The sequence below is a fragment of the Erithacus rubecula genome, assembly GCF_903797595.1.
Source record: "Erithacus rubecula genome assembly, chromosome: 10".
Taxonomy (NCBI): Eukaryota; Metazoa; Chordata; class Aves; order Passeriformes; family Muscicapidae; genus Erithacus; species Erithacus rubecula.
The window spans coordinates 28,912,412-28,939,397 of record NC_136662.1 but is presented as its reverse complement, the minus strand read 5'-3'; the positions used below and the strand labels follow the sequence as shown (position 1 = coordinate 28,939,397).

General features: G+C 38.6%; 1 protein-coding gene across 5 annotated transcripts in view; it reads right to left on the bottom strand.

The window, feature by feature from the left end:
• The window catches only part of COP1 (COP1 E3 ubiquitin ligase), a 135,594-nt gene that overhangs the window by 87,779 nt on the left and 20,829 nt on the right, over positions 1-26,986 (bottom strand). For all 5 annotated transcript variants that reach the window (XM_079314191.1, XM_079314192.1, XM_079314188.1 and 2 more), the window contains exons 6-11: positions 25,989-26,057; positions 17,115-17,174; positions 15,194-15,270; positions 10,235-10,292; positions 6,649-6,763; positions 3,152-3,287 (exon numbers count right to left, since the gene is read on the bottom strand). In XM_079314191.1, the coding sequence (XP_079170317.1) occupies positions 3,152-3,287; positions 6,649-6,763; positions 10,235-10,292; positions 15,194-15,270; positions 17,115-17,174; positions 25,989-26,057 (515 nt within the window). The remainder of the gene's footprint in view (positions 1-3,151; positions 3,288-6,648; positions 6,764-10,234; positions 10,293-15,193; positions 15,271-17,114; positions 17,175-25,988; positions 26,058-26,986) is intronic.

The following is a 26,986-nucleotide window of genomic DNA, read 5'->3' as shown; positions in this document are numbered from 1 at the left end:
GACTCATCTTTAAAAGAAAGACTTTACATTTACTGCCACTGCCAGCAGAGAAAAGGAAAGTTAAGCTCTGACAACTGCTCTGTCTGGGGGCATAATAAATGGAAAATTTATTCCCTGGCTCAATTCTAACAAAATTTAATATACTTGTGAAAACTGTAAATACTTTGTACTTAGAAGAAGTGAGTGTATTAAAAAGCCATTTAGAGTATTGAGATACTTGCACATTCACACTGCAAGCATGCTTAAGTCCCCTTGATGTTACAGCAAAACTGAGTGACCTGCAACAGCAAAGCCTCAAATGTGCTTTCCCTGAACATTCTTCTTGATAATCTGTTGTTCTTGAAGAGAATAAAGGAAAAAAGAGAAAAGGTTGAAACTTTCCTGGTTTGCCTCCTCATTCCAGGAGGTCAATTTTTATAGTAACATCACATACATTTACAGTACTTTATTAGTCCACAGTATGTCCAGACATCCATAAACATTCTTACCACAAGGCTCTCAGGAGGGTATTGCTGCTGCCTAGTTCCAGGATTTTTTCAGCCTATTTGTACAATCTTTAATTACACTTTTCACCCTGTTAGCATAAACCAAATTTTATTTGACTTCTAAACGTCAGTGTTTTGCAGATAAGGAATATTTACATCCTTCTCCTTTGTGAACCTGAAGGTAATATATCTTGAAAAAAAAAAAAAGCAGCCATTTAGCCAGCAGATATTTTGGGGTCATCCGTGAACTTCATGTGCAGTTAAAACAATCAAACCAAACACTCTTGTATTCTGTCCATCTGTAACAACAGCTTTTTAAAAACAAAAACAAAAAACAAGGAAACTAAAGGGCAAGGAAATTTAACTTCAGGTCAGTTCTATTTTTATTCCTAAGTATACTTAAAATAGCCCTTTAAAGTACTTCCTAAAAATTTTATTAAGACTTCTCATGTATTACTCTTGTACCAACTGTATGTAAATCCATTTGTATCAACAGCAAGACTTAACCTTCTGCCATTTCATCACTGTTTCTTACTACATGCCCAGGAAAACGTTTAAAGATCAGCGCAGTGGACCAAATAAACAATCAAACTTTTCACAGCACTTTAAAAGCATAATTTCATTTTTTAAGTACCTTAATTTGGCTCATCTGTGAATACCTAAAAGCTGCTTTTATTTAGTTTCACAGACTCTCTGAACTTGAGGCTATTAGTTTAAATGAAAAAAAGGTGAATACCTGACTGTGCTGGCCAACACATACTAAGTGTAAATTCTCTATTAACAAATTATGACTTTACAGGAACTGTTTAATTAGTCAGAAGCCAACAAGAACAATGGCAACAGCACATTCAGCAAAGCTACTTTACCAAAGCACTTAAGGATGTGCTCAGATGTGAACTCAACTCTCTTACTCAGCCTACATGCTAAAACCCTTAAAGATTTCTCAAATGCTTTCATAAGTAAAACCATAGCCAGGGAAAACATGGATTTGGAAACCAAGTTATTTTTCAGTAAAATGCATTTAATTACCAATACTGGACTGGCTTGGACAAAGGTTTCACTGTATCTTCATTGTAACAGTAACACACATACTTTTCAAACATATATTTCACCCAAGAATGAGAATGCCTTCAAACAGGAGTGTGATTTACTGTCCTTCTAGCATTTTTTAACCAAATACCACAAAAATGCTGCTTTTGCAGAATGTCAAGGAGAAGAAAGGGTAAAGGAGCAAAATCCAACCCATGCTGAAGCTGGTAGATGACAAAGTCTGTCTACATTGCAGTGAGATTCCCATCTGCATTTCATTGCATCTAGTGTGAACCCAATCAGTGCAGGTTAAATATACATCAGATTCCTGATTACTGTGTTCTGACCTCTGGTTAAGTCGGACATTACACATTCCTGCTAAATATTTCAGTAGTTAAAGAATCAGTGCTGCTTTAAAAAAAATGTGTTCTGTGCTACACAATGCCTCCAATTTCTTCACATAGTACAAATATCTTGGGGTATCTCACCAATTATTCAAGCTCTTCTGTTACTCTCTGTGTGGCCCCTTTGAAAGGCACTAGATCAAAAATAGGAAAACCCAAGTTTAATCTACCTTGTCAACATAATGTTTTTTCCAAGATCTCACATGCAGTCTCTTTGGAGTTCCTGCTCCCCATATAAAAAACAGGGATGTTACCACTTTTCTCAAGAGACTGTTGTGAACAAACATTTAAATTAGTGAAATGTGCTTGCAAGAAGCTCAAACAGGTCCTACACAAACACCATGCAGGGAAGATATCCTAGTTAACATGTTCCATCATTTTTTCCACCCCAAGGAGCTCCAAAGACAAACTACCACAAATAAAACCTCCAGGGGTAGGGAGAAACCAGTTTAAGGTTAGGGCTGTGGCCATTCCCATCCTCTTCATGTGTTCTTATATCCTGATTCCTAGGGGACCTGGTTTGTGGACCTGAACTAGAAAGAACTAGAAGAAACAATACTAGAAGAAACTGATTCTGTTGAAAGACAGTCAAAAGCATTTCACCAGTTATGCTGTCAAAACTGATCCACAGGAGGCTAAGATGAGCTTCAGCAGCAGTACACAGGACATCACCACCAGGCACAGCTGGGATACAGAGGAATTGTTGGCAAGAACAGAACTGTTGCATTGGCTTTACCACAACCACCCCCCACTAGTATTCAGCACTACAAACACCTTCCAAAGCCCAGGACTTCAACTAATCACAGCTTAAAACAACTCAGCTTTTTAATATTTGCCATTGTGACTGGATCTACCAACAAAATGGAAAACCACCACAGATTTTTAAGACCAAACAAGATGGCTGATTTTTAAAACGCTAGAGCTGCATCCCTTACAACACAACTAAGCTATAACATGAAGACAATAGGCTTTGTACAACAATTGCTAATTCTGGCACCTCAAAGGTGATGGATATGGTCTTGACCAACACCAACAGGAATAAAAAGTACTACTAAGGACCCTGAGTGCCTTCACAGATCAATGATAGTCACAAAATCTTCAGTCACATACTTGCAAAACTATTTTTGGGAATTGTATATTTTTGGCATATATACCAGCAATAATTTTTTTTAAATGGGTTATAAACTCAGCCTCAGCAGCCCATGATCTGCTGTCAGAACCGCAGTGTCCTACCTGGATACTATGCTGGAACCATTGTAGAGGTCACTAGCGTAAGACAGCGTTGCCAGCGGTCGGACAGAATTGTAGCGCGTGAACTTGGACAGACACTCCTGAAACTCATCCAGCTGGCTGGTGGTTCTGCTGTCATCTAGGAAGAGGCAGAAACATTGAAAGGGGCAGAAACAGAGTAAGAAGGTGAACCCGACAGTAAACAAAAAAAACCCAAGATATATGTCTTGTTATTTGGGGAGGATTCTTGGTCAAAACCAGGCTCTCTCTCACTCATCTCCAGCATCATCTGAAGGCTTTTATGAGCTTTTCAGAGTACAAATGAAGTCTCTCCACTGCAATGCTGGATAAACCTGCTATGCTGAGAGTCTGCCTAGAAGTCAAATACAATTCTGTAAGTTCATTTATTTTACTCCCATTCAGAGCCCATGGACCATATAGATTATCAACAGAAAACTTTTAAGTATATCAAAATGCAATGCAAAGGACATGTCTAGTTTTCAGAGGTGAAAGTATATTCCTTTTCCTGTTCTGTTACAGTATGTGTACATTTGGTATCAATTACATTCAAAATACTTTCAGTAAAAAATACTTCTCTTGTTATTCCAAAAGCAACAGAGCTAAGGAAGAATCATTCCAGGGCTCGAGAAGACAAGCATGAAACCAGAAGACTGCCTGTACTAGAAGTTTTGTGAAAATTATAACCTTTAACAGACAAGGTAAAAGTGAGCCAGCTTGAATAATGATGATAAATATTCTGTGGGAAATGGAACAGTTTATTACAAAAGTTAAAAGTGAGTTGCAGTGTAGATAGTTGAAAGTCATTCACTGACTTCTCAGAAGTCCTAACTTTTCTTGGTAGGAGCATAATATTATTTAAACCATTTTAAATTTTAGCATTTTGTAAATAAGGAAAAATTCCTAACTTACAGTGATGCCTCATAGGAAATCTGGATTCCCAATACAACCACATATCCATAGCCAAACAAGAGGCAGCACTTTCAGGCTTCATAACAACCCCCCAGATTTGCAGTAGTTCTAATAAGCCTCTCTCTAATGCTTGCACCCTCACTTTCTTTTTGCACCAGTGCATTTTAGGAGAACTACAGCCAACACTACTGATTTACAGGTACTTCATACTTGTCTCCCCTTCAACCCCAACATCCACTGCAGTAGCAGAGAAACCACACACACACACTGAGATCAAATTCCGCCCACTAGTTAAGCTAGCCTTATCAGCAGCATAAGGAAACAACAAGAACCATTTATTAGAATGGTTTGGAAATACCAGGGTGAAAAAAGAGAAGTTGATCTATAAAAGCAAAATCGAGCTCTGATTTCTTGTGGGAAAACACAGAGAATAATCATTTGTGCACTCTGGTAATTCCCTGCCATTAGAAATTGTTATCTCTACTTTTATAAAGCATTTTGAAGTGTCCCTCATATGTTCTGTTTAATGTTTGATGGCATAAAGGAACAGTGAGGGCTAGTAATTAGCATGCTTAGGGGTACTAGCATATACATTATCCATGTTAGAGGGATAAAAGGGGCAAAATGAACAAAGTGCTGCTCTAAATTAACATCATCAGCACCCACCACTACAGGAAACATCTCAAGAAGCAGCACAAACATCAGTCAATGTTTTTCAAAGACTGTTTTCTCCTTTGGCACTGTGATAGGGACAAATAGCTGCTACCCTTCTATTACCCTCATTTAAAGATCAAACACACAGTCCTCCTGTAATTTATTCTCTATGTGTGCCTGGAAAACTGAGCATTATTTCTCAAGACATTTTCCCCATCCAAGTGCATGGCCATTTGATAATTACAGTAATATTATGTCTCCACTTCCTACTCGAACAGTTAGAGGCACTTCTTGCAAGAAGCTTTAAATCCACATTAAATCCTATTTAAAATGTGTCAAAATGCAGGAATGACTCAGGAGAGGAAAACTTAAGTATCATAGGTTATCCCTTATTTAGGAGAAAACCTGTGCTTGCAAATCCTCTGCTCTTGGTGCAACTGACACATAGGAATACAAAAAACCGGTTTCACTGCATTCATATTTATAGTTCCAATTATGAAGAAAGATGCTTTCTACAAGGGAATGCTGAGAAGAGCCCCATTTGTTATCGTTGGTTAATATGTTTTATTTTTACATAAACACAGTTATGCATCACCAAGACAGCTCTGCATGAAAACATCTCAGTGTGAGCTGTGAAGAACTGCATTCTGAAAAGCACCTGCTAGCACTTCACAGGGATCTGGCTGGACACATGTAGTGTGCTTCTCTGATCTTTCAGATACTGAAGTAACCTCCCAACACACTGCATTCCTCATTAAGATCATTTTGCTGTGCACAGTGAGAACTGAGCCAGTCCATGCTCTGAAGAAGGTAGAAGAGATAGATACTTCTAAGAGTGAGCTCTCCTAAGACATGCTGCAGCCTTTATATTTGGAACCATTTACTAATTAATTTTAAACATTACTTATAACTTATTTAAGAATAAAACTAAAGTAATGAAGAAAAAAGCAGAGGTTTCAACCCCAGAAATCCTGCCTTGGGATGTTGGTCCTTGCCTTCCAAGGTTATAAGTAAAGATACTTTGTTGCAGCAGCCTGGTTTCCTCTCAGTCCCACCCCAGGGGCTGGCTGCTTTTTTTACAGTCTGCCACACTCAATACGGGCTGCAGCTTAGTTTTGCAAATTTCCTGCTTGCCACAGTCCATTGCCTGAAGCTCTGCTTGCTCAGCTTGTTTCTCTCCCACAGGGGCTACAGAACAACCCTCCTCGCCCTCAAGACAGAGATTTCACCCTCTCATTTCTGAAGAAAATCTTGCATGTAATTAAGACCCATGTATCCACTAGGCAACAATTACTCTAGCTACTGTCACACTGTTACTCAATTATGACTGAGGCAATCTAGGCAGGTTTGAAAACAGCCCCTAATTCTACAAAACAAGCCTTAAATTTAAGGTGTGTCCCATGGGACAACAGCACTGCTGCACACTCAGTTTCTGCAGTCGAAACCATTTGTTAACCAAGACACAATCTAGATACAGGATAACCTCTAAGTGTCCTCCTGCAGACTAAATACAGGAGAATGTATCCATTTATGTTTATACTTGTACAGCATTTCAATAGCAATGTTTTTAACTACTGGGTTTATATCACATTGAGTAGAAAGACAACTCCACCAACTGCTTTCAGGCATTTTCATCTTCAGAACAGGCAGCAGAGAAATTGTTTATTGTGGGTGTTGCCCTTCACAGTAAGGGATTACAAAGCAATACATATGCCCCTCCAAAGTGACAAGATTAAGTTTTCCAAATTCAGCAACTTCAAAGATTGGTTAAGAATAGCAAGATGAAATGATCTGAGTAACACAAATATGTACAGCTACATTCCCATGCAAGGAAGAAGCAAAAGCTGCTCTCTAAAAAGCAAAGCTTTTCAGCAGGAGGTACCTCACATCAGAAGTGGGACACCACTTGAACTCACCTGAGACACGAGTCATCCTGGTAGAAAAATAGCATTGCTCTAGGTCCTCAAAATGAGCTGTGAGGCGCTTGCGTCGCGAGGCGAGCGTGCTGTTATACCATGGCTGCTTTTTGGTCTGAGTGGAGAAGGGACAACACTTCACAAAGTTAAAAGTCAGGCCCAGGTTTCATTCCATAGATTTTTATCTAATTATAAATAATTACACAATACATGCGATAGGTTAGAAGTGTAAAACAACAATAAATGAGGAATCTTGGCACTGTCAGCAGTTATTTCTTAGGTTCCTATGCTGCACCCCTTAATATAACAAAACCAAATCCCTGTTTTTAGACAGTTTTTGTTTCCTGAACCTTAGTCAATTTAGTGATTCTGGCCTCACACACACAGGACAGGCAATCCCAAACCTTTGGGAGTCCTGTCTTGCATTTATACAAATAGACAGCAAAGGGCCAACTTCCAGCTTCACAAATCAAACAGACTGTACAACAAATATTCCCCAGATCCCTGGCTGAGAGCTCATTAAAAGAGAAGGAAGTGTTTATTTGATTTAGTTACTGAAATACTTATTTTGAAGCAATTCAGTAACTCTCTGTAAAACTATGCAAATAAAGCAGAAGCAAAAGACAGAATGAAGTTCAAAGGTTAATTGAATAGTTCCTGAAGCTCATCATTAAAGCCATTTCCCAACCTACCCCAACAGTAATAGTGAAAAGTAGGAGCAAAGGATTTAAACTACACAGGATTTAAACTGTGTTTGCTGAAGCAAATACAGAAAATGTAGTACTCACCATTTTAATCATGAGTGATGAAAAGAAACTAAATCCTCTACTACATAAGAAGCACAAAGAGCTCCTTGCTTTAGTTTCTGTTTAAGAAGTCTCACATACCACATTCTCAAAGCTAAATATTTGAAGATTTAAGAACCATCAAGCTCCCTCGTGAACAACATCCCCGAGCAAGTACAAGGACTGTAATGCTACTCAACAGCACTAACAAAACCCACTTTGTGTACAACTCCCCCTTAGTCCATACAGGGGAACAGCCTGTCCTCATTACAGCCACCAACAAAAGTCAATGAGAACAAAATAAGTTACACTGTGATCAAATTTTGTTTTTACCAGTATGAAAAGCAATCTAACACTTTAGGAAAAATGCAAACTCCAAGCAATGAAATCTCCAAGTCACCATTTCCCACAACACTGACATCATGGTTCACACTGGCCTGTGATAGAACCCATCGTCGTCACAGCTTGTTCCACCTCAAAAGCTGCTCCAACTTCAACACACACAATACTAGAAAGAACTCCTACATCAATACCTTTCAAATACCATTTTCTAAAATTTTAGATCTTTAGAAAATGCTTCATAGCATTTTCCTATAATTCCAGAGCCTCTCCCTGTAATTTTTGTGCACCAGCCTGCAGTATCTCCAGTCTCTCTCAGCACATCAGAAGTGACTTGGGCTCAAGACAACTTCAGGTGAAGAACAATCCTTTCAGCCTCAAGTTAAGGCAAGCTGCCTGAACCATGATGTGTGACAATCCAAACCCAAGTCTGATCTGTCAGATCCTAGTCCACAGTGTTTGCCTGCTGTGCCACTACCTGTTGTGCTTCCCAAGGAAGATCCCTGTGGAGCAGGTCTCATGTCGGCGACCCAGCTGTGGTGAGAACCAAGCAAGGGGCACTAACCCACAGTCAGATCACCCCCAGCTGAGCATTTCAACCTGCTCACATTTCATCAAAAAATAGATATTTAATTTCTGTGAAGCCTACTTCTAGGCTACTTTCTAAGCAATAATGGGCAACAGGAGGGAAAAAGTAGGAAAGATAGAAAAGATACCCAAGCAATTTTTATTCACCTAAAGCTACTAGGGTTGCCCTAGTTGAGGATATCAGTTTGGATTCCTCTTATCAGGAGTGATTTTACTATCTGGACTCCAGCAAATACTCTTAAGAGTCCTCTAACAACCATGAAAAAGCTTCTTAGCTGCACTGCCATTAAATACTACCTGCAGAATTCCCCAGGGCCCAAGTGACTTGTCCACTATTTACTTCTGAAGCTCATCTTCTGGAAGACAACTGTCCTAGAGCTTTGTGGTATATAAATTCTTCCTTAACAACATGTTTGTGAGCAATGCACAAAGTAATTATATGAGAAAGGAAAGCAGAGCTGTCCATCCTAAACAACTCTTACTACCAGCAGCCCCAATAGATGATTTTAGCTGTAACTGACAATTTAGTGAAAACCTCCACAATTTAATTTATATTCTTAAAACTGTTTTCATGGTAAAGTCTTGCTGAAATTAGACTACCTTTGAACAGAAGTGTTTAACTTCAAGAGTTCTCTCTGAACTCCCCATCCAAACATATATTAAAGTTTAATTTGAAAAACTATACTTGAGAGTACAGATCTTGCACTCTGGAGGACAAGAAATCGCATTTGAGGACAAAAATGATTATTCTTACACAAATAAGGCTGTCATACAGAATGACTAGAAAGTCTAGGTTGTTTGTTTTGTGAGCTCACATAGCAGGATAGCTATGCTATTAATTTTGGCTTTGAAACAGGAAGTACTGAGGCAAGTAATGTCACTGGAGAACAAAAACACTGTAGCACATCAGAGTCCTGAACATAAAACCCCGTCTACATTACACCTGCCCTCTGAAATGCAGCAAAACTACAACTTCCTGTTCAAGCAAAAAATCACTAAAGACCAGAGTGGCAGGAACAACTAGTATTTTACTGCAGAGTAATAGATGCAATTTTCTAATTACCAGTTAGTTACACAGCTCTATGCAAACATATGTGCACCAGCTTAGAAGTCGAGGGGTTTTTTTCCTTTATATCAAGTAAGATCCAACAGCATTTTGGCCTGTTAATTTACCAGTTTCATGCAGATGAGTGCTGGGGTTAGTCCCCACCATCAGAGAGCATCCCAGGCACAGCTGGAATGTGTCCAACAATCCATCTGCCCAAATGAAAACTGTACAACCTTTTTGGAACTTTGAGCTGGGTATGAGTGTCACCTCCCTAGCCCAGCTGAATCCCTTCAATGGTGCAAGACTACAGAAGTGCTGTTTGGAATTTGGAAGGCCCTACAGATCAGACAGTTTGGAGGCTGCCTGCCAAGCAGCTCAATTGTATATGCAGCTTTTTACCCTCTATGTGAATTTAGAGTGGTTTGTAAAATGCTCTGATAAAGACAAATGATGTAACTGTGCCTGGAGATTCTTTTCTTGTTTTGAAAGTTAAGCTTGATCTACAGCTATTCAAGCCAATGCACAGGGTCAGGGATTTACCTCCCTTCTCCAGTGCTGCCTACATGAAAGATGAAGAGCAAACTATATCCCTCTTCCATGGAAGAGTTAGCTTTAAGAAAAAAAGTCAGATGTCTAAATACATTACACCAGGTGTTTCTCACTCAGTTGGACACAATTCCTGCAGTTGCCCATACAACCAGTTAAAAGCACTTTCAAGGCTCCAGTTGACCAGTACCCCGGAGATGGGTGAAGGTGCACCTCAACCCTGCCCAACCTCCACACTGACCCCCCATCCCCCCAAGCAGACATTCATATATTATCTTACCTGAGAACTGCCACTGAAGCCTGGAGGCTGGCTATACTCAGTGGAATCAATAATACTACTGCAAAAAGAAAAGAAATGAGCTGCTTAAATCACTGCACAACCATCCTTTATCATTTTTAACCTGTTTACAATTCCTTCCTTGACACTCTGCAGCATACTTGCCTTTGAAATCTATTTTCCACACGGGGAACACAGGATTTTATTTTGTTTGGGGGTTTGGGAGAGGTTTTATTTTTAAAATACAGAGTTTTCCCGGAGCAGAATGCTGTCACACACAATTATGTGCAGTGCAGTCAAATGCTTTTAATTAGAATGCAAAAGCATATCTTCCATATGAAATATGCAGCACAAGACATTCTGAAAATAACATGCTACCACTGGTTTTCAATTCCTTAACAAAAAAAGCAATAGAAAATAGAGAAGTCTAATGCTCTGGCATTTGAATCAACACTGGAAAGGGAAAAGCTAGAGAAATCAGTGTAAGACAGACAAGTTTAAACAAACAGTTAATGAAATACAGAAATAACCTAAAAAAATAAATAACTCATAGCTAGGATTACTATTATTAGAAAATACTACACCATATTATAGTATCTATAATGACACAGCATACCTTTTAAATCACTGTTTTCCAAACACAGCACAGACAAGCAAACTCAATGGAATTTAATTTCAAAACTGTAAAAAGATCTCCTGATCCAAGCAGAAAACAGGTGGTACATATAGGCAAAAAATTCAGCTCCCACAGCAAGAAACCAGAGCCAGATAAAAGCATATTTACCACTCAGATTCCATATACTTCCAAATAATAGGTAAATATTAGCATACAAGAACACAGTTCTATTGATTATACAGAACACATTACGAAAATAACCATGATTCAATTCTAAAAAAAACCCAAAAAACTATTTAACTGCTTTGCTTCTGCTAAGTCATTTGACTTGGACAGAGAAGAAACAAGCTGGGATCATTGTTCTCATTCTTTCTTATGACATAACCTTAGCCTTTAAGCACTGCCTGGGAAAGCTGAAGATTTCTTTAAAAAGTTTCTAGAACACTGCTGTAGGTCTTAGTTTTGTCGAGGATAATTGTAACAATTCCTGCTTATGTAGCAGCTGACAGAACCTATGTGTAAACTTGAGAATTTTGGTCATAAACAAATTGGTTTGGTTGAAATGGCAGGCAGGGCACCTGTAAGTTTAGAAGAATGAACCAATGGTACCACTGCTTAAATATTTCTCTGAATGTTTCCAAGCTCGCCTGGAAATGAAGGGAAGCAGAAACAGAAGATAAGACATAACCACTGAGACTTAAAAAATTAACTTGGAAAATGAGATTGATTGGACTTCTGTTCCAGGCAAGACAAAAGCTCCAAACAAAGAAAATCTGAGGGATAAAAATCATTACTTGCAGAAGCTATTGAAAGGGAGAAAACAGCAGAGCCATTTCAGGCATGGTTGGGGACAATGAACTTTAAATTAGAATGTGGCTGCATGAAAGAACAAAACATGGACAGCAGATCCTGCCAGAACTGCAGGAATAACACATTCAGCTAGAAAGCAATGAAAAAGTAGAGACAGGTACAGTGGAAATTAACAGGAAAACACAGAGTGCTTGGTCTCATTTGCTGCAGGTTGTCTGGTGATGTAAAGCCCACAAGAGTGTAGATGTCATCTCCCTAAGTAGAGTACAAATTCAAAGACATTTCTGTGTGGTGCCTATAGCTGAGTTAGCTCATATATGCTTCAATGTTTTTTCCTTTCAACAAATGGAAAGCAAGTAATCAGAAAAATAGAGAAGTGCCCTTCAAGTTCTTTTTTAAAAGATATAACACTAGGTTCAGTTTGGAAATTCAGCTACACCCATATGACATTTAAAAACCCAAACAACAAACAAGGCAACCCACAAACTATACATCCCATTACAGGGATGGGAGGAGATAATCAGAACAAATGGAGGGCAAGCAGAATCAGGATTTCAATAACTGAACCAGAGTTACCAAGCAACTCATTTCTAGATCAGAATTTTCCCACAGATGCCTATTAGCAATAGATTGCGATTGCTATTAGTCCTGGATAGCATCACATTATTCCTATCTTCTGTTTGCACCATTTACTGGGAGCAAAAATAACACACCCGTTCAGAAAAGCCATACACAGAACTATTTGTTCTCTTCCCTTATTCTTCCCCTCTTGTTCTCTATTAGTATACAAACCAAGCAACAGGCAATACTGTAAACAAGCACTGTGCCATTACCCAATTTAATGTTTCATCACACCCTGCTTAGGCAACAGAGAAAACACGTGTTTCTTGCAACCAAAGATGTACTGATCACCAAAGCTGTGCTAGGTTTTTTTTGCTAAAGAGCTTCTGAAGGAAGCTGGGAGAAAGCAAAGCAATTTCACATTTTGACAATGTTAAGAATGGGAAGGAAAAAACTACAAACAATGAAAAGAAACAGAAAATTAATGGAGTAAGCCTGTGATTTAGAGGAAGCAGATGAATAAGGGCAAGTCACCAGAGACCAGATAAAACTGAATTCCAAAGAACTCTATTTTCTTCAACTTTAAATTCAAAGGCTAAAGAAGTTTTCTTCCCCTCTGCACTAGTCTGCGATAACCTTGTACTATTTAAAAAACACATTACTCAAGTGTTACACAATTATATTTCATTAGCAGTGTGTTAAGTATGTTATATTTTGATTTAACTACACCATTTTAATTCACTGATAAGCTAAAGAGTCTCTGCAAGTTCAACATAATTTTAACATGGAAGTGAATCCATTCCAAACTATATTTGTATTTCACTCCGGAGATGAAATATTTCAGTTAACATAAGTGAAAAAAAAAAAAAAAAAAAAAAAAAAAAAATCAGGATATTTCGTATCAGCTGATCTGCAGCATTCTTGCCAAGGAGGAATGTTGTTGAGATATTCTTCAAACTTACACTTAATGCTGAAAATAAAACTATTTTCAACTGCTAGACCTTCCTGGAATCTAATTTATGGTAATTCACACCAATGCAATTACTTGAATTACATAAAACTGTCAAAATGGGGTGGGAATAGAAGTTATAGGAATAACTTTCTGATAATAACTGATGGCTGTTCAGACACTTTCTTCATACACTGATTTCTTTTCACCACTCAAGACTACTTCTTAACACAAGAATGTCACCAAGAAAGAGATAAGGGGTCTTCTAAGGTAGAGAGAAAAAGGCAATCCCACATTATCTAGAAAACATCTAAATATCCTATTATATCACATCCATGGCATGTTGTACAAGGGGGAAACCCCAAAATTCAAGACACAGCCAAGATGGACCCAGACAGGCAGGTAAGAAAGAGCCCATGGTTTCTGTACCTGTCATGGCTCCAACCCACTGCCCCTCCCAGCAGGCCCCAGGTAAAACACATCAATCCAAAGTACAAAAAAAACCTGTAGTGGTCTAACATTTTCAAATCAAAAACTGAGATTGATTGAACCCTAGGACATGAAATAAATAGGCATGAAGGAATATTAAGAAATTCTCTGTAGACTGAAACCAGTGTAGTCCTCATTGCAGACTGCTCCCCCCTCAACTCTTTTAGTAAAACTCTTGGGCTTAAAATGCTATTCCAGCCTTCAATAGACAAAGTTCTTTGGGGGCTAGTTTATTAGCTTAGCTCAAGTAACAGAGATACATTTCTACTCATAAGTACAGTCTCCTGTTAAAAGAGAAAGGTTTCTAGGCCTGAAGGCATTCAACAAATTGAGCCTGATCAGTGCTCAAGTTTACCCCAAGCATCAGTACCACAGAGCAAAATCAATCTATTTAACAGCCAATAACCAGAGAAGTAGTAGAACCTGACAAGAATCTCATGAGTTTCACAAAACTGCTTCTTGGCAAAACAGGAATACCCCATATCAAGAAACAAGCCTGCACCATAAAAGAACTGAAGAAGCAGTAAAGAGCTGAATTAGAAATGCTGTTCCCATTCACTGTGACCATATTCCTGTCCTTTCCCTCAGGAGCAGCCAGAGCTTCATAGAAATAAGAGATACTGGTCTCTGTGATGAGAAGTAGCATCTCAGTAGGACATTCCAGCCAATATTGCCGAGTTCCTCACCACAGCACTGTGCCTAAGTCTCTTTAGAGGAAGAAATCTGATCATTTTTTATTTCTGGGCTATTAGGTTTCAAGCTGCTAACTGCAAAAAAAAAATAAAAATCTACCAGTACAATTTTATAACAGGAAATTACAGTTTAGAGAACTCTACCTCTAAGAGATAGCAGAGATGATCACTTAATAACAAATCTTAGCCCTGCAGAAATTAGAGCAAAAGACACATCTGTAAAGTAGAGCACTTCAAACTCTGGCACTTACAACTTGGATACAAGAAGCATCTGCATTATCATCAAGAAACCAGACTGTGCAATATTCCAGACAAAAATACACATGAAATTATGTTATTAGAAAGGCATTTAGTTAAATAAAAACAGTAGATAAGCAGAATCAATAGGCTGTACATATCAAATTTATCTGAGCCCATACCTTTAGCTATCCATGCTGATTGGGGAAGCCAGAGCACTCCAATATCATACAAAATTAAGGCCTTTCATATGCCAAGCAGAACAGTACCATGTTCAGAAAATGGAGCATATAAATAACAGTAATATTTTATTCCATATAAAAAGCTTATGACTCAAGTTTACTAATTCACATGACATTTAAAGCCACTGGTTTTCCATGGCATCTGATTCAGAGCAGATTCTTCACCCAAATGCAGACTCAGATGGCTTTTTCTTCACTTCTTTTTTCACATAAAGTTTCTAACTACAGTTAGAAATATGATAGGAAAATACTGTATAGCACTCAAAAACCAATTTTGTTTGTGTTTTGGGCACTGTTTTAAAAGCACTAGCAAGTAGTGTACAACATGTACAGCTTGAAATCCAAGTTGAGTTGCAAGCTCCATACCTGTGTGAAGGTGAAGGAGCCTCAAACTGTGGCACTGTGCTGTCCTCACTGACTGGAGAGTACAGGCCACTCATCTCCTGAAACAGAAAACCACGTTACATCAGAGCTGACAAAACATGTATGTCTAATATACATGTGCTCACAGAACATTGCTCTTTTTCCATGCAGATAACCAACTGTGTCTACATTTACTCTGACCTAAAATCTTTACTACATCTGACAAAACATTGATTTTCTTCAACTTTTTTTTCAGTTTTCATTTGAATCAGGTTACAAAAATCCTACAGCTGTGGTGCTCTGTGCTTCAAGAGTGGCAGTTTTGAAGCTTATACAAAAAATCCAGTAGACCTGGTTACCATGCAATTGCCTCTAACCCAGCAACGCCCTCAAACATTGCAGAACAAGCAAGTTGTAACTGCATTTTTGAGATACGTGCAAACTTATCTAGGTAACAGCCTTCACAACTAGAAAGTAAAGCTGGATATGGGTCATGTCAAGAACAGCCACAAGGCAACAGGGCAAAGGTGGTGCACAGACTTAAAAGGGGATGTCAATCCTCTGTGGGACAACTGCACAAGAGAAACTTTGCACATAAACTTGGCTTTGTCCCTCCTAGAACAAGTCACTGCTGTGTACCCAGTCTGAGACTGTCTTTCATCTGTCTGGGAAATGGAAGCTATGATGGATGCAGCAGCTCATTAGTTGAGGGCCAAAGTGTTCTCAGGACAATTACTACTTATGCTTTCAAATTCCCACTAGGTGCCTATTAGTTGGCAGGTAGAAAGAAGGATATTTGTGACAAGACAGGCCCCAGAGGCTTTAGAGGTCAGAGCCAAGGTCATCATCACACCCCAGGCACATACCCCAGTTGCAGCCCACTGAAATGCCTGATTAAAGAGCAGAGAAACAGGTAGCTAGATGCTTTTTGAGAGATCCCACAGCTACCAAGAATAGTTTCCCTGACATCTCAAGATTTATTTTACCAGTCTGAAGAAAACATGCTAACAAGTTTTCTAAAACATATAAATTTATTTCACCAAAGCAGAGAAATAATTAGGAATAGAGGTCTGACAAAATTCCAAATAGCTATCAGATAAACGTAAATTCTTGCAGTTGTCAGTTGCATCTATATTTTTCTAATTCATCAGCACACAATTAATTGCATGAAGAAATTGAAAAGACTTTTTGGGACACAGCTGGGAACACACATTAACTGCTCAAGATGAGCAAGAAGTGAGAAGCAGACCTGCAAACTGATTCCCAAGAAGCTTCAAGGGAATCATATTTTGAGAAGTGGCAGTCTGATGTATTCCTGAAACATCAGCTTCCTACTGCAAGATTAAACACTAGAATGAATAGAGGAACAGACCAAGAGGAACCTAAAGAGTCAGTGAAGACAGAAGGATAGCACTGATGGGGTTACAAATTCTTGGAGAATAATTCTTAGCAAAAATGTCAACAGATTCCCATCATTAAGGAATTATGAGAACTATACCAGGAGGTGGCAGGAATCAGTTTTGACATGCAGCCAGGAGGCTTTTTTCTGCCCAGTCTCTGCATAATAACCCTCTTCTGAATCCCCAACACCTCTCCATTTTAAGACTTACATGCTGCTAAGATTTAAACAGCCCTTGTAAACAGCCAGCAACATACAAAAATCTGATCAATATACCAGCTGCTGATTTCTAGCAACTACTCTAAAATATTTTCTACTAACACAAATAAATGATTATGTAAGAGCTACCAAACTGCAGCCTGCACACATCAACTAAATGAACAAATTAAAGAAAGAGCATCATGTGTTCATTTTCCCATTACTGACTTAAATCCCATAAATTTAACCCAGCAGCCTCACAGCAAGGCAGACAGCTTGATGAAAATGAAAAATTGCCAGAGTCAGAACAATGTCTGGGCTCCTCACCTCTACTCGCTTAATATCTTCTTCCAGAACACTTAGCTCCTTCTGGATCTGCTCCAATTGCTGTGGATAAGAGAATGGGAGAAGTCTAAATCAATCTGCACTGCACCACCACCAAGATAAATTACAGTCTTTCCAGAGAGGACCCTGGACTGTCTTTGCTGGTGTGCTACACAATTCAAGTCACCAGGCGGGAAGTTCAAATCCACAGATTAACACAAGTGTGTATACAAACCACATTCAAGACAAAGCTGTTATTTTGAAATTATATAAAATGAGAGCAGAAGGTACTTTGATGTCTATTACAAAGTGTCACATTATTCAAAGTAATACTATTATGCTCCTCTAACATGTCTCAGGCAAGGTATAACTGGTTTGCAAACATTGAGCATAGAATCACAAAGTGGTCTGGGTTAGATGGGACCTTAAAGTCATCTCATTCCACCCCCTGCCATGGCAAGGACATCTTGCATTAGACCAGGTTGCTTCAAGCCCTGTCAACCCTGGCCCTGAACACTCTCAGGGATGGGGCAGACACAGCTTCTCTGGGCAACCTGTGGCCAGGGCCTCACCACCCGCACAGGGAAGAATTTCTTCCTAATACCTAAACCCACACTCTTCCACTTTCAAACCATTCCTACTTGTCCTGTCACAATTAGAAAAAAACACAATGAAAGAGAAGGATCATTTGACCCATCAACTAAATATAAAATGTTTTGCTAAAAGGTATCAAGACTAATTCTCAGCCTATTTGTTAACCTGTTACTTGCCAACTTAAATTTTGTCATTAAGTTTTTGGATTGGAAAAAAACATGTTATGACCAGAGCAAGATTGCTCCTGGCACTGAACAAGCACCACATGGTATCAAGGTATCACTTCTTTTGAAGGTGCAATACATACCCTGGATTAGACCATAAACTCCAGTCAATTTGTGGGCTATACCTGAAAGGGTTAGGAGACTTCCCCTCCCACCAGCCAACATTTCCTTTCCCTTCTCTGTGCCACATGTAATATCCTCCAAGTTTTTAGTCAGTCAGCAAGCTGGCTTTGCTCACCTCAAGCAACTGAAGCCACGGACTTGACAACTGTTTACACCTAAGCAAGGATATCATCTCCCTACCTGCTTTTTCAGCAGCTATATCTCACCCAAACACCCACAGAGCCTAAATCTAGCCTTACAGGGCCCAAACACACACACACACTCCTCTAGGTGAGAGACCCCAACAAAACTCAGCTCCAGTGCAAGTCTGGTTCACTGAGACACAAATGTAATAAATACATGGAGAATTGACAAAACTATCAGAAGTGGAAGCCCACCTGACTCATCTCAGCTCCCAGTAAAAATTTACAGAGAACAAGCAATGTGGCCTGTGACCAGAAGTATTTGCTGAGTTAAGTCCACTGAAAGCTTAAGCACAACACATTCTCCAAAGACAAAACAGATTTTTGCACTTTCAGCCTTACAATGAATCCAAAGTTATTAGTTTGGCAAGACATATTACTCTTAGTATGACATATTCCAAAGAATATCTGGCAAGCTACTCCCAAAGACTTATTCACTCAAGTGCTTAATTTGGTCCTTTAAGTGTCAGAAGGTTTTGCTTTAACAAAAAGCACAATTTAAACCTCTCTTATAGTAAAGCATTACAAATATCTGTGTGCTCTGCATTAAATAATTCATTTTAATTTTCCTTTTAAACACTAACAAAAGCTTCTGTCTCTGAAAACAGGAAAAGAAAGGACTGCTGGGCTCACACCTTTTTCTAACATGGCTGCTTCTTTGAATGAAATGACATTATAAATGTATCTCAATCTCTCTACTCTGAAGGTTTCTGTTTACATTTAATTTGATGCACAGACAGCAGAAGTTTAATGGTTTAGAACCAGACTGCCACAGATAATTTACAAATCACTACACTGTAACAGATAATTTCATTTTCACTTTTGAAACCTACAGCAAGAATAGCAGGTGCTGCTACAGCTCCAAGATTACTACTAAAGTTAAGTGATGCTTGCACAGTATGGGTCCTGCCTGAACTCTGCTCAAGCAAATACCCTTAGTCCCACACATGCATAAATCCCATTTAAAAAGAAGTTACAAAACCACTTATAAGTTCCAAAATCACAGTGAGAAAATCAGCTGTTCTACAATGTACTGGCACACAGCCAAACTGGATGTCTGAAAAATAATTGATAGTTGTTTACATCACATAAACAGGATACTTTTTACAGAAACAAGAGCAGAGACCTTTTGTTGGCCAACTGTCATTGCACACAGCCAAGAGCATGAGATCTGGGACTTTATTTACCAATTCTTCCTTCTAGTTGCAACCTACTGTAAACTTACCCAACAGCAGCAACTCCAAAAAGCAGGCAAAAGTGTTTCATGCTTGTTCTAGGAGGGAGTCTTCTCATGCCATCAGCATAAAATTAATTAATGTCCACACTTAAATCTTTGATTTTTAGGCATGTTATTTAAGTGTTTTAATTTATCAAAGACCTTAAATCAATCTACATTCATTGCAATTAAACTTTGAAAAATGAGACTGACTTATAATTTCCAGCATTTGAGGGACATTTAAGGAAAGCTAAATGAATTATAGTTCTTGCAGTATATTCAGATTTAACAGCCCTTAATTTTATTTTCACTGTTGGGTGCAGAAAGCAAGCCAAGTCCTGTCCCAGTGATGAGCAAAATCACGCCTGTCAGAGTTTGGATTAAGTCAGCAAAAGCACTTCTAATGAATACTAAAATGTATGTTTAGAGAGAAACACATGATAAACTCTCTTTTCAGATACAGATGCTTTCACAGAAATGAAAAGGCCAGTATGGACAAGGAGAAGGTCCTTAATTCAGTAGTTAAACCTCAATTTCAACTCCACTGAATGAACTACAGTAAACAGGTATGTAACATTCTGGTCCCAGTTTTCATATATGGGCATATATACAAAAGTAAAGCTACAATTTAAAAACTTTTTTATAATCCTAGAAAAGGAATTTCAGACTTTCAAGTCAAGAAGCTGTCAAGAACTTACACAATGCTAAACACCAGGTCATAGTCATTTTGGTTTTGGTTGGCCATCTACTAACAAGTGTATCTAGGTACAGCACTAAGGTTTCATCCTGGAGCTTCCTGTTTTTCCTGGAGCAAGGGCCCCTTGAGAAGCAGCAACTTCCTGCTTTGTGTTTGTACAGCACAGACAACAAGCAGTCCTTGCTGGGTCTCCTGGTGACACTTTTAAGTGTTTGCAAAAAACTAAAAGCTCAGCAGAGCCTTCCAGTGCCACAGACAGCTTTGAAAAAGGCACGAGGGAAGGAGCCATAGACCCCTGACCAACTGTCTTTCCAATTCTAGAAAAACCACAAGCAAAGGACAACAGGAGGTATCTTCTACAGAAATATTGCAAAATCAGCAACACTATTCTAACAAGTAGCTCAAACACAGCATCTGGATTCACACTTTTTGGAAGCTCACACGTCACTTCATGTTCAGTAACACAACTTCCAGGCTCTGATCCAGACTCCCTGTGCAGTCACCACAACATATACCACAGATCCAGGCAAACAGATGAGACTATTACTAGTGGGAACATCATTTTTCCAGACACACAAAGCCATTGCACCAACCAGGATGAGGCAAAAATTATCACCTGTCCACCTGAGAAGGATAAACCAGTAAGACACTGTAAATAAATTCTGTCCTGTAGCTTCATGAATCCAATATCAGTATCTTCCTACTTCATGTTCTTCCACCAAGTACTGCTTTAACAAACCATAGTGTAAACTTCATTTTTAACAGCTGAAACTTTTCTAAAGGTACCAGTGAATTTATTTCTATCTGTAGAATTCAATACCTCAAAGTCAATGCACAATAAGATCAGTTTCTCCCTCTGGAAATCTTGTCTGTCTCTTGGTTTTCTTTCCACTGCTGCTTTGGATGCAGAGCCTTTTATAACATACAGGGCAACTATGGCATGGGGGTCATCTTCAGACCTTAAGAGAAATTTAAGCCTTATAAATTAATTGCAAATATCACTTATTTTGACAATACAGCTCTCTGCTACAATATTTTTGCACAACTAGAAGTAGGTGCAAGGCTTTTGTTGGCATAAAGAAAGAACGTATGAGCCACCACAAATTTCATTAGTGAAATATGGCGTTCAAGTCTCTTAAACATGTGGACAGTCCATCTATAACACATTTATTTGCTGAGAATATTTCTCCTCTCTGATCAATACTTCCTTCAAGTGGTATTTCCTCATAACTGGGGAAAAGCTAACAAATGTTTGAGAACATCCACATTATTTAACACACAGTATTCCCAAAGGTAGGAGAAGGGAGATGCTGGGCTAATAAAGTATGTTTCATACCTTGAGTATTTTTCTCCCTCATTTAAATGCTACAGCATGGAAGAAATATTCTCTGAAAGCATAGTGACAGTCTGATGGAACAGCCTCATGAGATAAAGACAGCTGGGGAAGGGAACAAAGCTGCCTAAACAATTACACTAAATTGCCTTAGATCTAATGTATCAGTAGTAGGCGCTACTTGGCTTCTTTCTTTGAAAGACCTCTCCAGTGCAGCGAGGAGAGCCAGCTGTTATACACTGATACCACTAAGATAATTTTTAGTTTGCTGCTCACAAGTTCATTGTATCCTTGGGCTTCTTATCATTGCTTCTGGAGCTCACATCTCTCATTCAGTAACTTAGAAATACAAATTGATTTAAAATAACAGGTAAGTGCAGTGGATGGGCACCAGACTACTCGAGCTATAAATTTTCCTCAGCAGTCCTGAAATGTAATCAAGATCACATGACAGCAAAAGAGCATGACTGATTTCTGGTTCTGTCACCTCCTCTTGCTTACTCATTAGCTCATCCATGTGTGCACACGCAGAACATAAGCTTTGACAGGTGAAGTGATTAACACAAAGTAATGACATCCCTGGTGAATTCATGCTTATAATTCCCAGCAATTACCCCACAACAACTAATAACACCTCTTATTCTTAGTATTTAACATCCTAGGGTGCAAAGAATAACAATGATTTTGAAATGCTGAGCAGGCACTCAGTGCCTCAAGCCTGAGACACTTCAGGATTATTGTCCTGTCCCAGGATGTTTACCAGCTAGAAAACAGCCTTATATATTAGCAGACAGTAAAGAGGCCTTGCATGTTAGACATGAGACACTTAACGCCACATTACTAGAAAGAAAAAGCCCACAAAACATAAAAATGAAGTGACATCAGCCAAAGGAAATATAAGTAAACCCAGAGAATAGCACCTGTGTAGAACTTGGGATGTGATACTAATCATCAAGCTCAGTATTCTCCTTTAGCAAACAATGGTGCTGCTCAACAGAAATACAATTAGGTAGGTGATAATAATATTTTGGCATAAATTATCATTCAAATCCTGACCAGACAATCAGCAAGGCCTCTTCTATAAAGTAATGAACATAAAAGTGGGGAGAATTAACTGATATAATCACCTCTCTGAAAAAGTGTTCAAGATGAAAGAACACGTGAACATTTAAAATTAATGAAGCTAAATTTGCAAAAGCATTTATGCAATACATGTATGAAAGCAAGAATTTTACAAAGTCACAAGTGGCTGCATTTGGTTTCCCTGGAAAATAGTAGTAAACACCCATCACCACCAAGACCTAATATTCCATTTCCATTATTAAACTTGACCTTCCAGACATTTTGGGTCCTTAATTTCAATAGAAGAGGACTCTGGATTAAAAATAAAAAATAAATTTCAGAGTGTGCATTCAATTAACTGTACAAACATATGGAAAGGCACTCAGCTATGCTAAGTTTGTATTAGGGACATCCAACTGCTGTGAATGGTCAATATGTTCCTCCCATCCAAAACTATCTGTTGTTTGTGTGAAAAAGTATTTTTAAGCTTTAGCCTTTTGTTTTCAATCTTTTTTTAAGGTAAGACTTTTTTTTTTCTTCTATTACTACTTGCCAAGGACTTGGGGTTTTTTTGCCATATTGCTCTAGATCAAAAAGAAAACAAAACACAAACTTTAAAAGAAAAAGGACCTGCAAACACCTTTGTGCAAAAGACATGCAGTAAATTCCAGCCTGAAAGATCAACATTTTGAAAACTTAAGAATAAATCAAAACAGGGTTTCTAATAGAAACTGCTACAGGTGTTGAACCTCATATTTATCTTTTGGAGAAATTATGAAAAGGTGACAAAGAGGCATTTGTCTAAAGACTCAACTGCACCAAAATTTTGAAGTACAAGTCTAAAAGATAAGTTTTCTTCTAGCTACTAAATCCACTCCAATATGCTCAGAAGTCACCATTTCATAAATGCAAGAGAAAAAATACATAATTTATGAGTGAAGTAGGCAAGGAGGGTTACAGGTGCTTAATTATCTGCTCTGAACATGTGAAATACCACCCAGGTACACTAACTCTGAGGCAATGTCTGTATTCACTTAGAAAAGTACCTTAGTCTCCATGAAAACTTGCAGTATGTAGTAAATGAAACCTGTAAATAAAATCTTGCAATAAGCATTATCCAAAGAGGCATATTAGGAAGCAAAGTTACCAAAGTTCCTTTTAACACTTAAGCCAAAAAATAAGAACTCAGGATCATACCCTAAAAAAACCCCACCTTTTTCATTTATTAAAAACTTCTCTTTACAGCTATGGCTTATTGAGTGAAATTGCAGTTACTCATCAGCTATCTTTAGTAAAACCCAGTCCAAATTAAGAAAGGAAAAAAGGTCATGTTCCTCCCCATAATAAGGCTGCTTGTATGACTCACAATGACATGCAATACATCATTGTTACAGGGTCCACACATATTCCTTGAGCTCAATTCTTAAACAGTCAGCTCTCACAGCAATCAAAAGAAACTACAGTGAACTTACTAAGTTATGATAACCTTTACTGCATTATTAATATGGTCATTTAACCCTCCCCTTCTCACAGGCTTTTTGCAGTCTGGATACACCACCACTGCCATAACCCAAACAGTAATTCCTTTATTATCCCTACAAAACTCTCTCCAGAAAGGGGAGCTTGCCACAAGCTCCACCAGCTACAGGGAGGAACTTGTCCCTTACCAAAGAGGAAGCATCAATTGGTGTAATTTACTCAGTGTAAAACTGACTGCCCAAGACAGATTTTTATATATAAAACTATCCTAATGACTGCTCTGTATTTTGAACCCACTGAATTTTATCTTTCTTACCCATACCAAGTGAGAGCAAAGACTGCTACAAGTCTGACAAGTCCTCATTTCCCTCAAAATAAATGGCAAGGCCAGACACTAAGTACTAGGGCAAGGACAGAACTGACAAGCCTGCACAGAAGTCTTTGGAGATGTGACAGTCTGTATTTCATGCTGGAATACAAAGGGGAGCAGGGTGTACAAAATAACAGAGGAAATCTTGGCAACAGAGGGAATACATAAGTAGGGTCATGGAACATCTGAAATAAACTTTACCATCCCAATTGCCTTCAGGATGCTTGCAAGGCTGTTTTCAGAGGATGTGCAGCCAAAATTAAGCTTCTTTAGCCTTAAAAAGATATGCTATCCTTTGGAAAATATAACTAAAGCCAGAGAGATAGAGACAGATGCAGATGAGATAGGAAAGGTTTCCTAGGTACTGAAACTCACAGAATCGGTGCTGAAAGAGACCTTCAAGATTATCCAGTCCAACCACCACCCCAGCACCACCATACTAACCCCTAAACCATATCCCCAGGGCATATCCAGATGCCTCTTGGACATTTCCAGGGACTGTGACTCCACCAGTTACCTGGGCAATTTACTCCAATACCTGACCACTCTTTCAGTGAAATTTTTTTTTTCTAGCATCTGATCTGAACCTCCCCTGGTGCAACTTGAGGCCATTTCCTCTCATCTTTTCACTTGAGACATGGCAGAAGAGACTGACTCCCCCCCGACAACCTCCTGTCAAGTAGTCAGAGCAGAGGTCCCCACTGAGCCTCCTTTTCTCCAGACTAAACAATCCCAGCTCCCTGAGCTGCATCTTATAAGATGTTTTCAAGACCCTTCACCAGCTCTCTTGTCCTTCTTTGGACGTTTCACAACCCTTGTTGGTTTTGGCCGTGGATATCTGTTGGTGGACAGATGCCAGACTCACTTTGGAATGACTCCATAACCAGGCACTCAATCCATGCCAGACAAGGCTTCTTACACCCATCACATTTACAGGGTTTCAAGTTTGACCTTACAGTCACACTGTTGGGTCTTCTGTTCTTCACATTTTCTCAGAAACCATGGACCAGAGTTCATCCTTCTGCTGTTTTCATGATCATTTTTCTAGGTTTCTAGGCTATTTCTGGTATAAGGGTTTATGCATTGCATGACGTTATAAAAGAAGAGTCCCAAACCATGAAAGATTGTGTATGTGATTATAGAACTCTCTCATGCTCCTTGAGACACTGATTTTAGGATAACTAATGAAAAAGCACAGAATATTAATTTTTTTATGCCACCACATTAGTCATGGTATTTCGTAAACTGAATAAAAAAACTCAGTAATGAAAATAATTTCACTCCTTCATAATCTTTACCTTTTTTCTGTGTTGGGAAAACAATCTTGTTTCAAGAACCTGATGTACATTTACACCAAGGAGTCTCTATATTCCCACATGCTTCACCAGCATGAGATGAGAAGGCAAATTATTAAAAATTGAAGCTGTAACACAGAGATTAACTCAAGGCATGTTGGGGGAAATCTCAGACAGAGAACACATGGGTTTGAAGGAAAATTACTCTTTGCTGAAATAATCCAGGCTAGTGCATCACTTTAACAGAAATGCACTGGGAGAAAGCACAAACACCATACCCACTGAAACACAAAGCAAGTTACCTCTCGTTTGTTTCTCCTGGCAACTTTAAGAAATTCCATAAGGATCTGCAATTGGGCAGCATGAGACTCCTGTAACACAGTAAATAAGGAAGTGTAACTCTTCCATGTACATTATGAGAAATAAATACTCATTTTACACACAGAAATCCACACAGCACAGAAGCTACTTTCATTTACAGGTTAGCAAGAGAAAAATAGCTTAAGGAAGTTTTCAAAGCAGTAGTTTCACTTGATCTCACAGGTCTTAAGGTTTTGTTTGGTTCACAAGTTTTTATGTGAAGGCAACAGTCCTTGTAACAGTTCTTACTAATAAGTTGAAAGTCTGTCGTCTTTGAGTAGTGCACCTGGAATGGATTTTGGAAGACAGGTTCCTCACAGACTCACCTTCTACCCTAGAAGATCATTAGCATCCACTTCATGATCAACATACTAAAGGATGAAGTATTTATATGAAAAATCCACCTTCCTCAAAATTTACATTTATGCTTATGTAGAAGTTACTGCTGAAGATTTCTCCAGAGTGAAAGATGCCAATAAAGTCACTAATGAAACTAAACCATCTCTTTCTAATATTTTTCATATTACAGGTTATTTACCTCAGAGATGGGCTATCTACTTCAGCCATCAGCATAGTATTTTCACCCAAACTGGCCACAAACTTGACAGGGTAAGATAAAGAGAACCACAAGAGGAAAGAAAACTAAGACCCATATTTCAGCATTAATATAGCCCTAATCATATCCCAGCATTCCAAAACTTATTTTCAAAACCTACAAAAATATTTATTATTAAAGGATTTTGAACATATACTCAAAAAGGATCAAGATAGAAGCACACAAAATCCATGAAAGGCAGAGGGAACAGGGAAAGTAGACATTGAATGTAAAAATACTATTTTGCTGAGGTTACTTTCTTACTCCTCATGATCTGACAATAATAAAAGTGAAGTAAGTAAAGCTAGACAAGAAAAATGCTTTTAAATTACTCTTTAAAAGTCA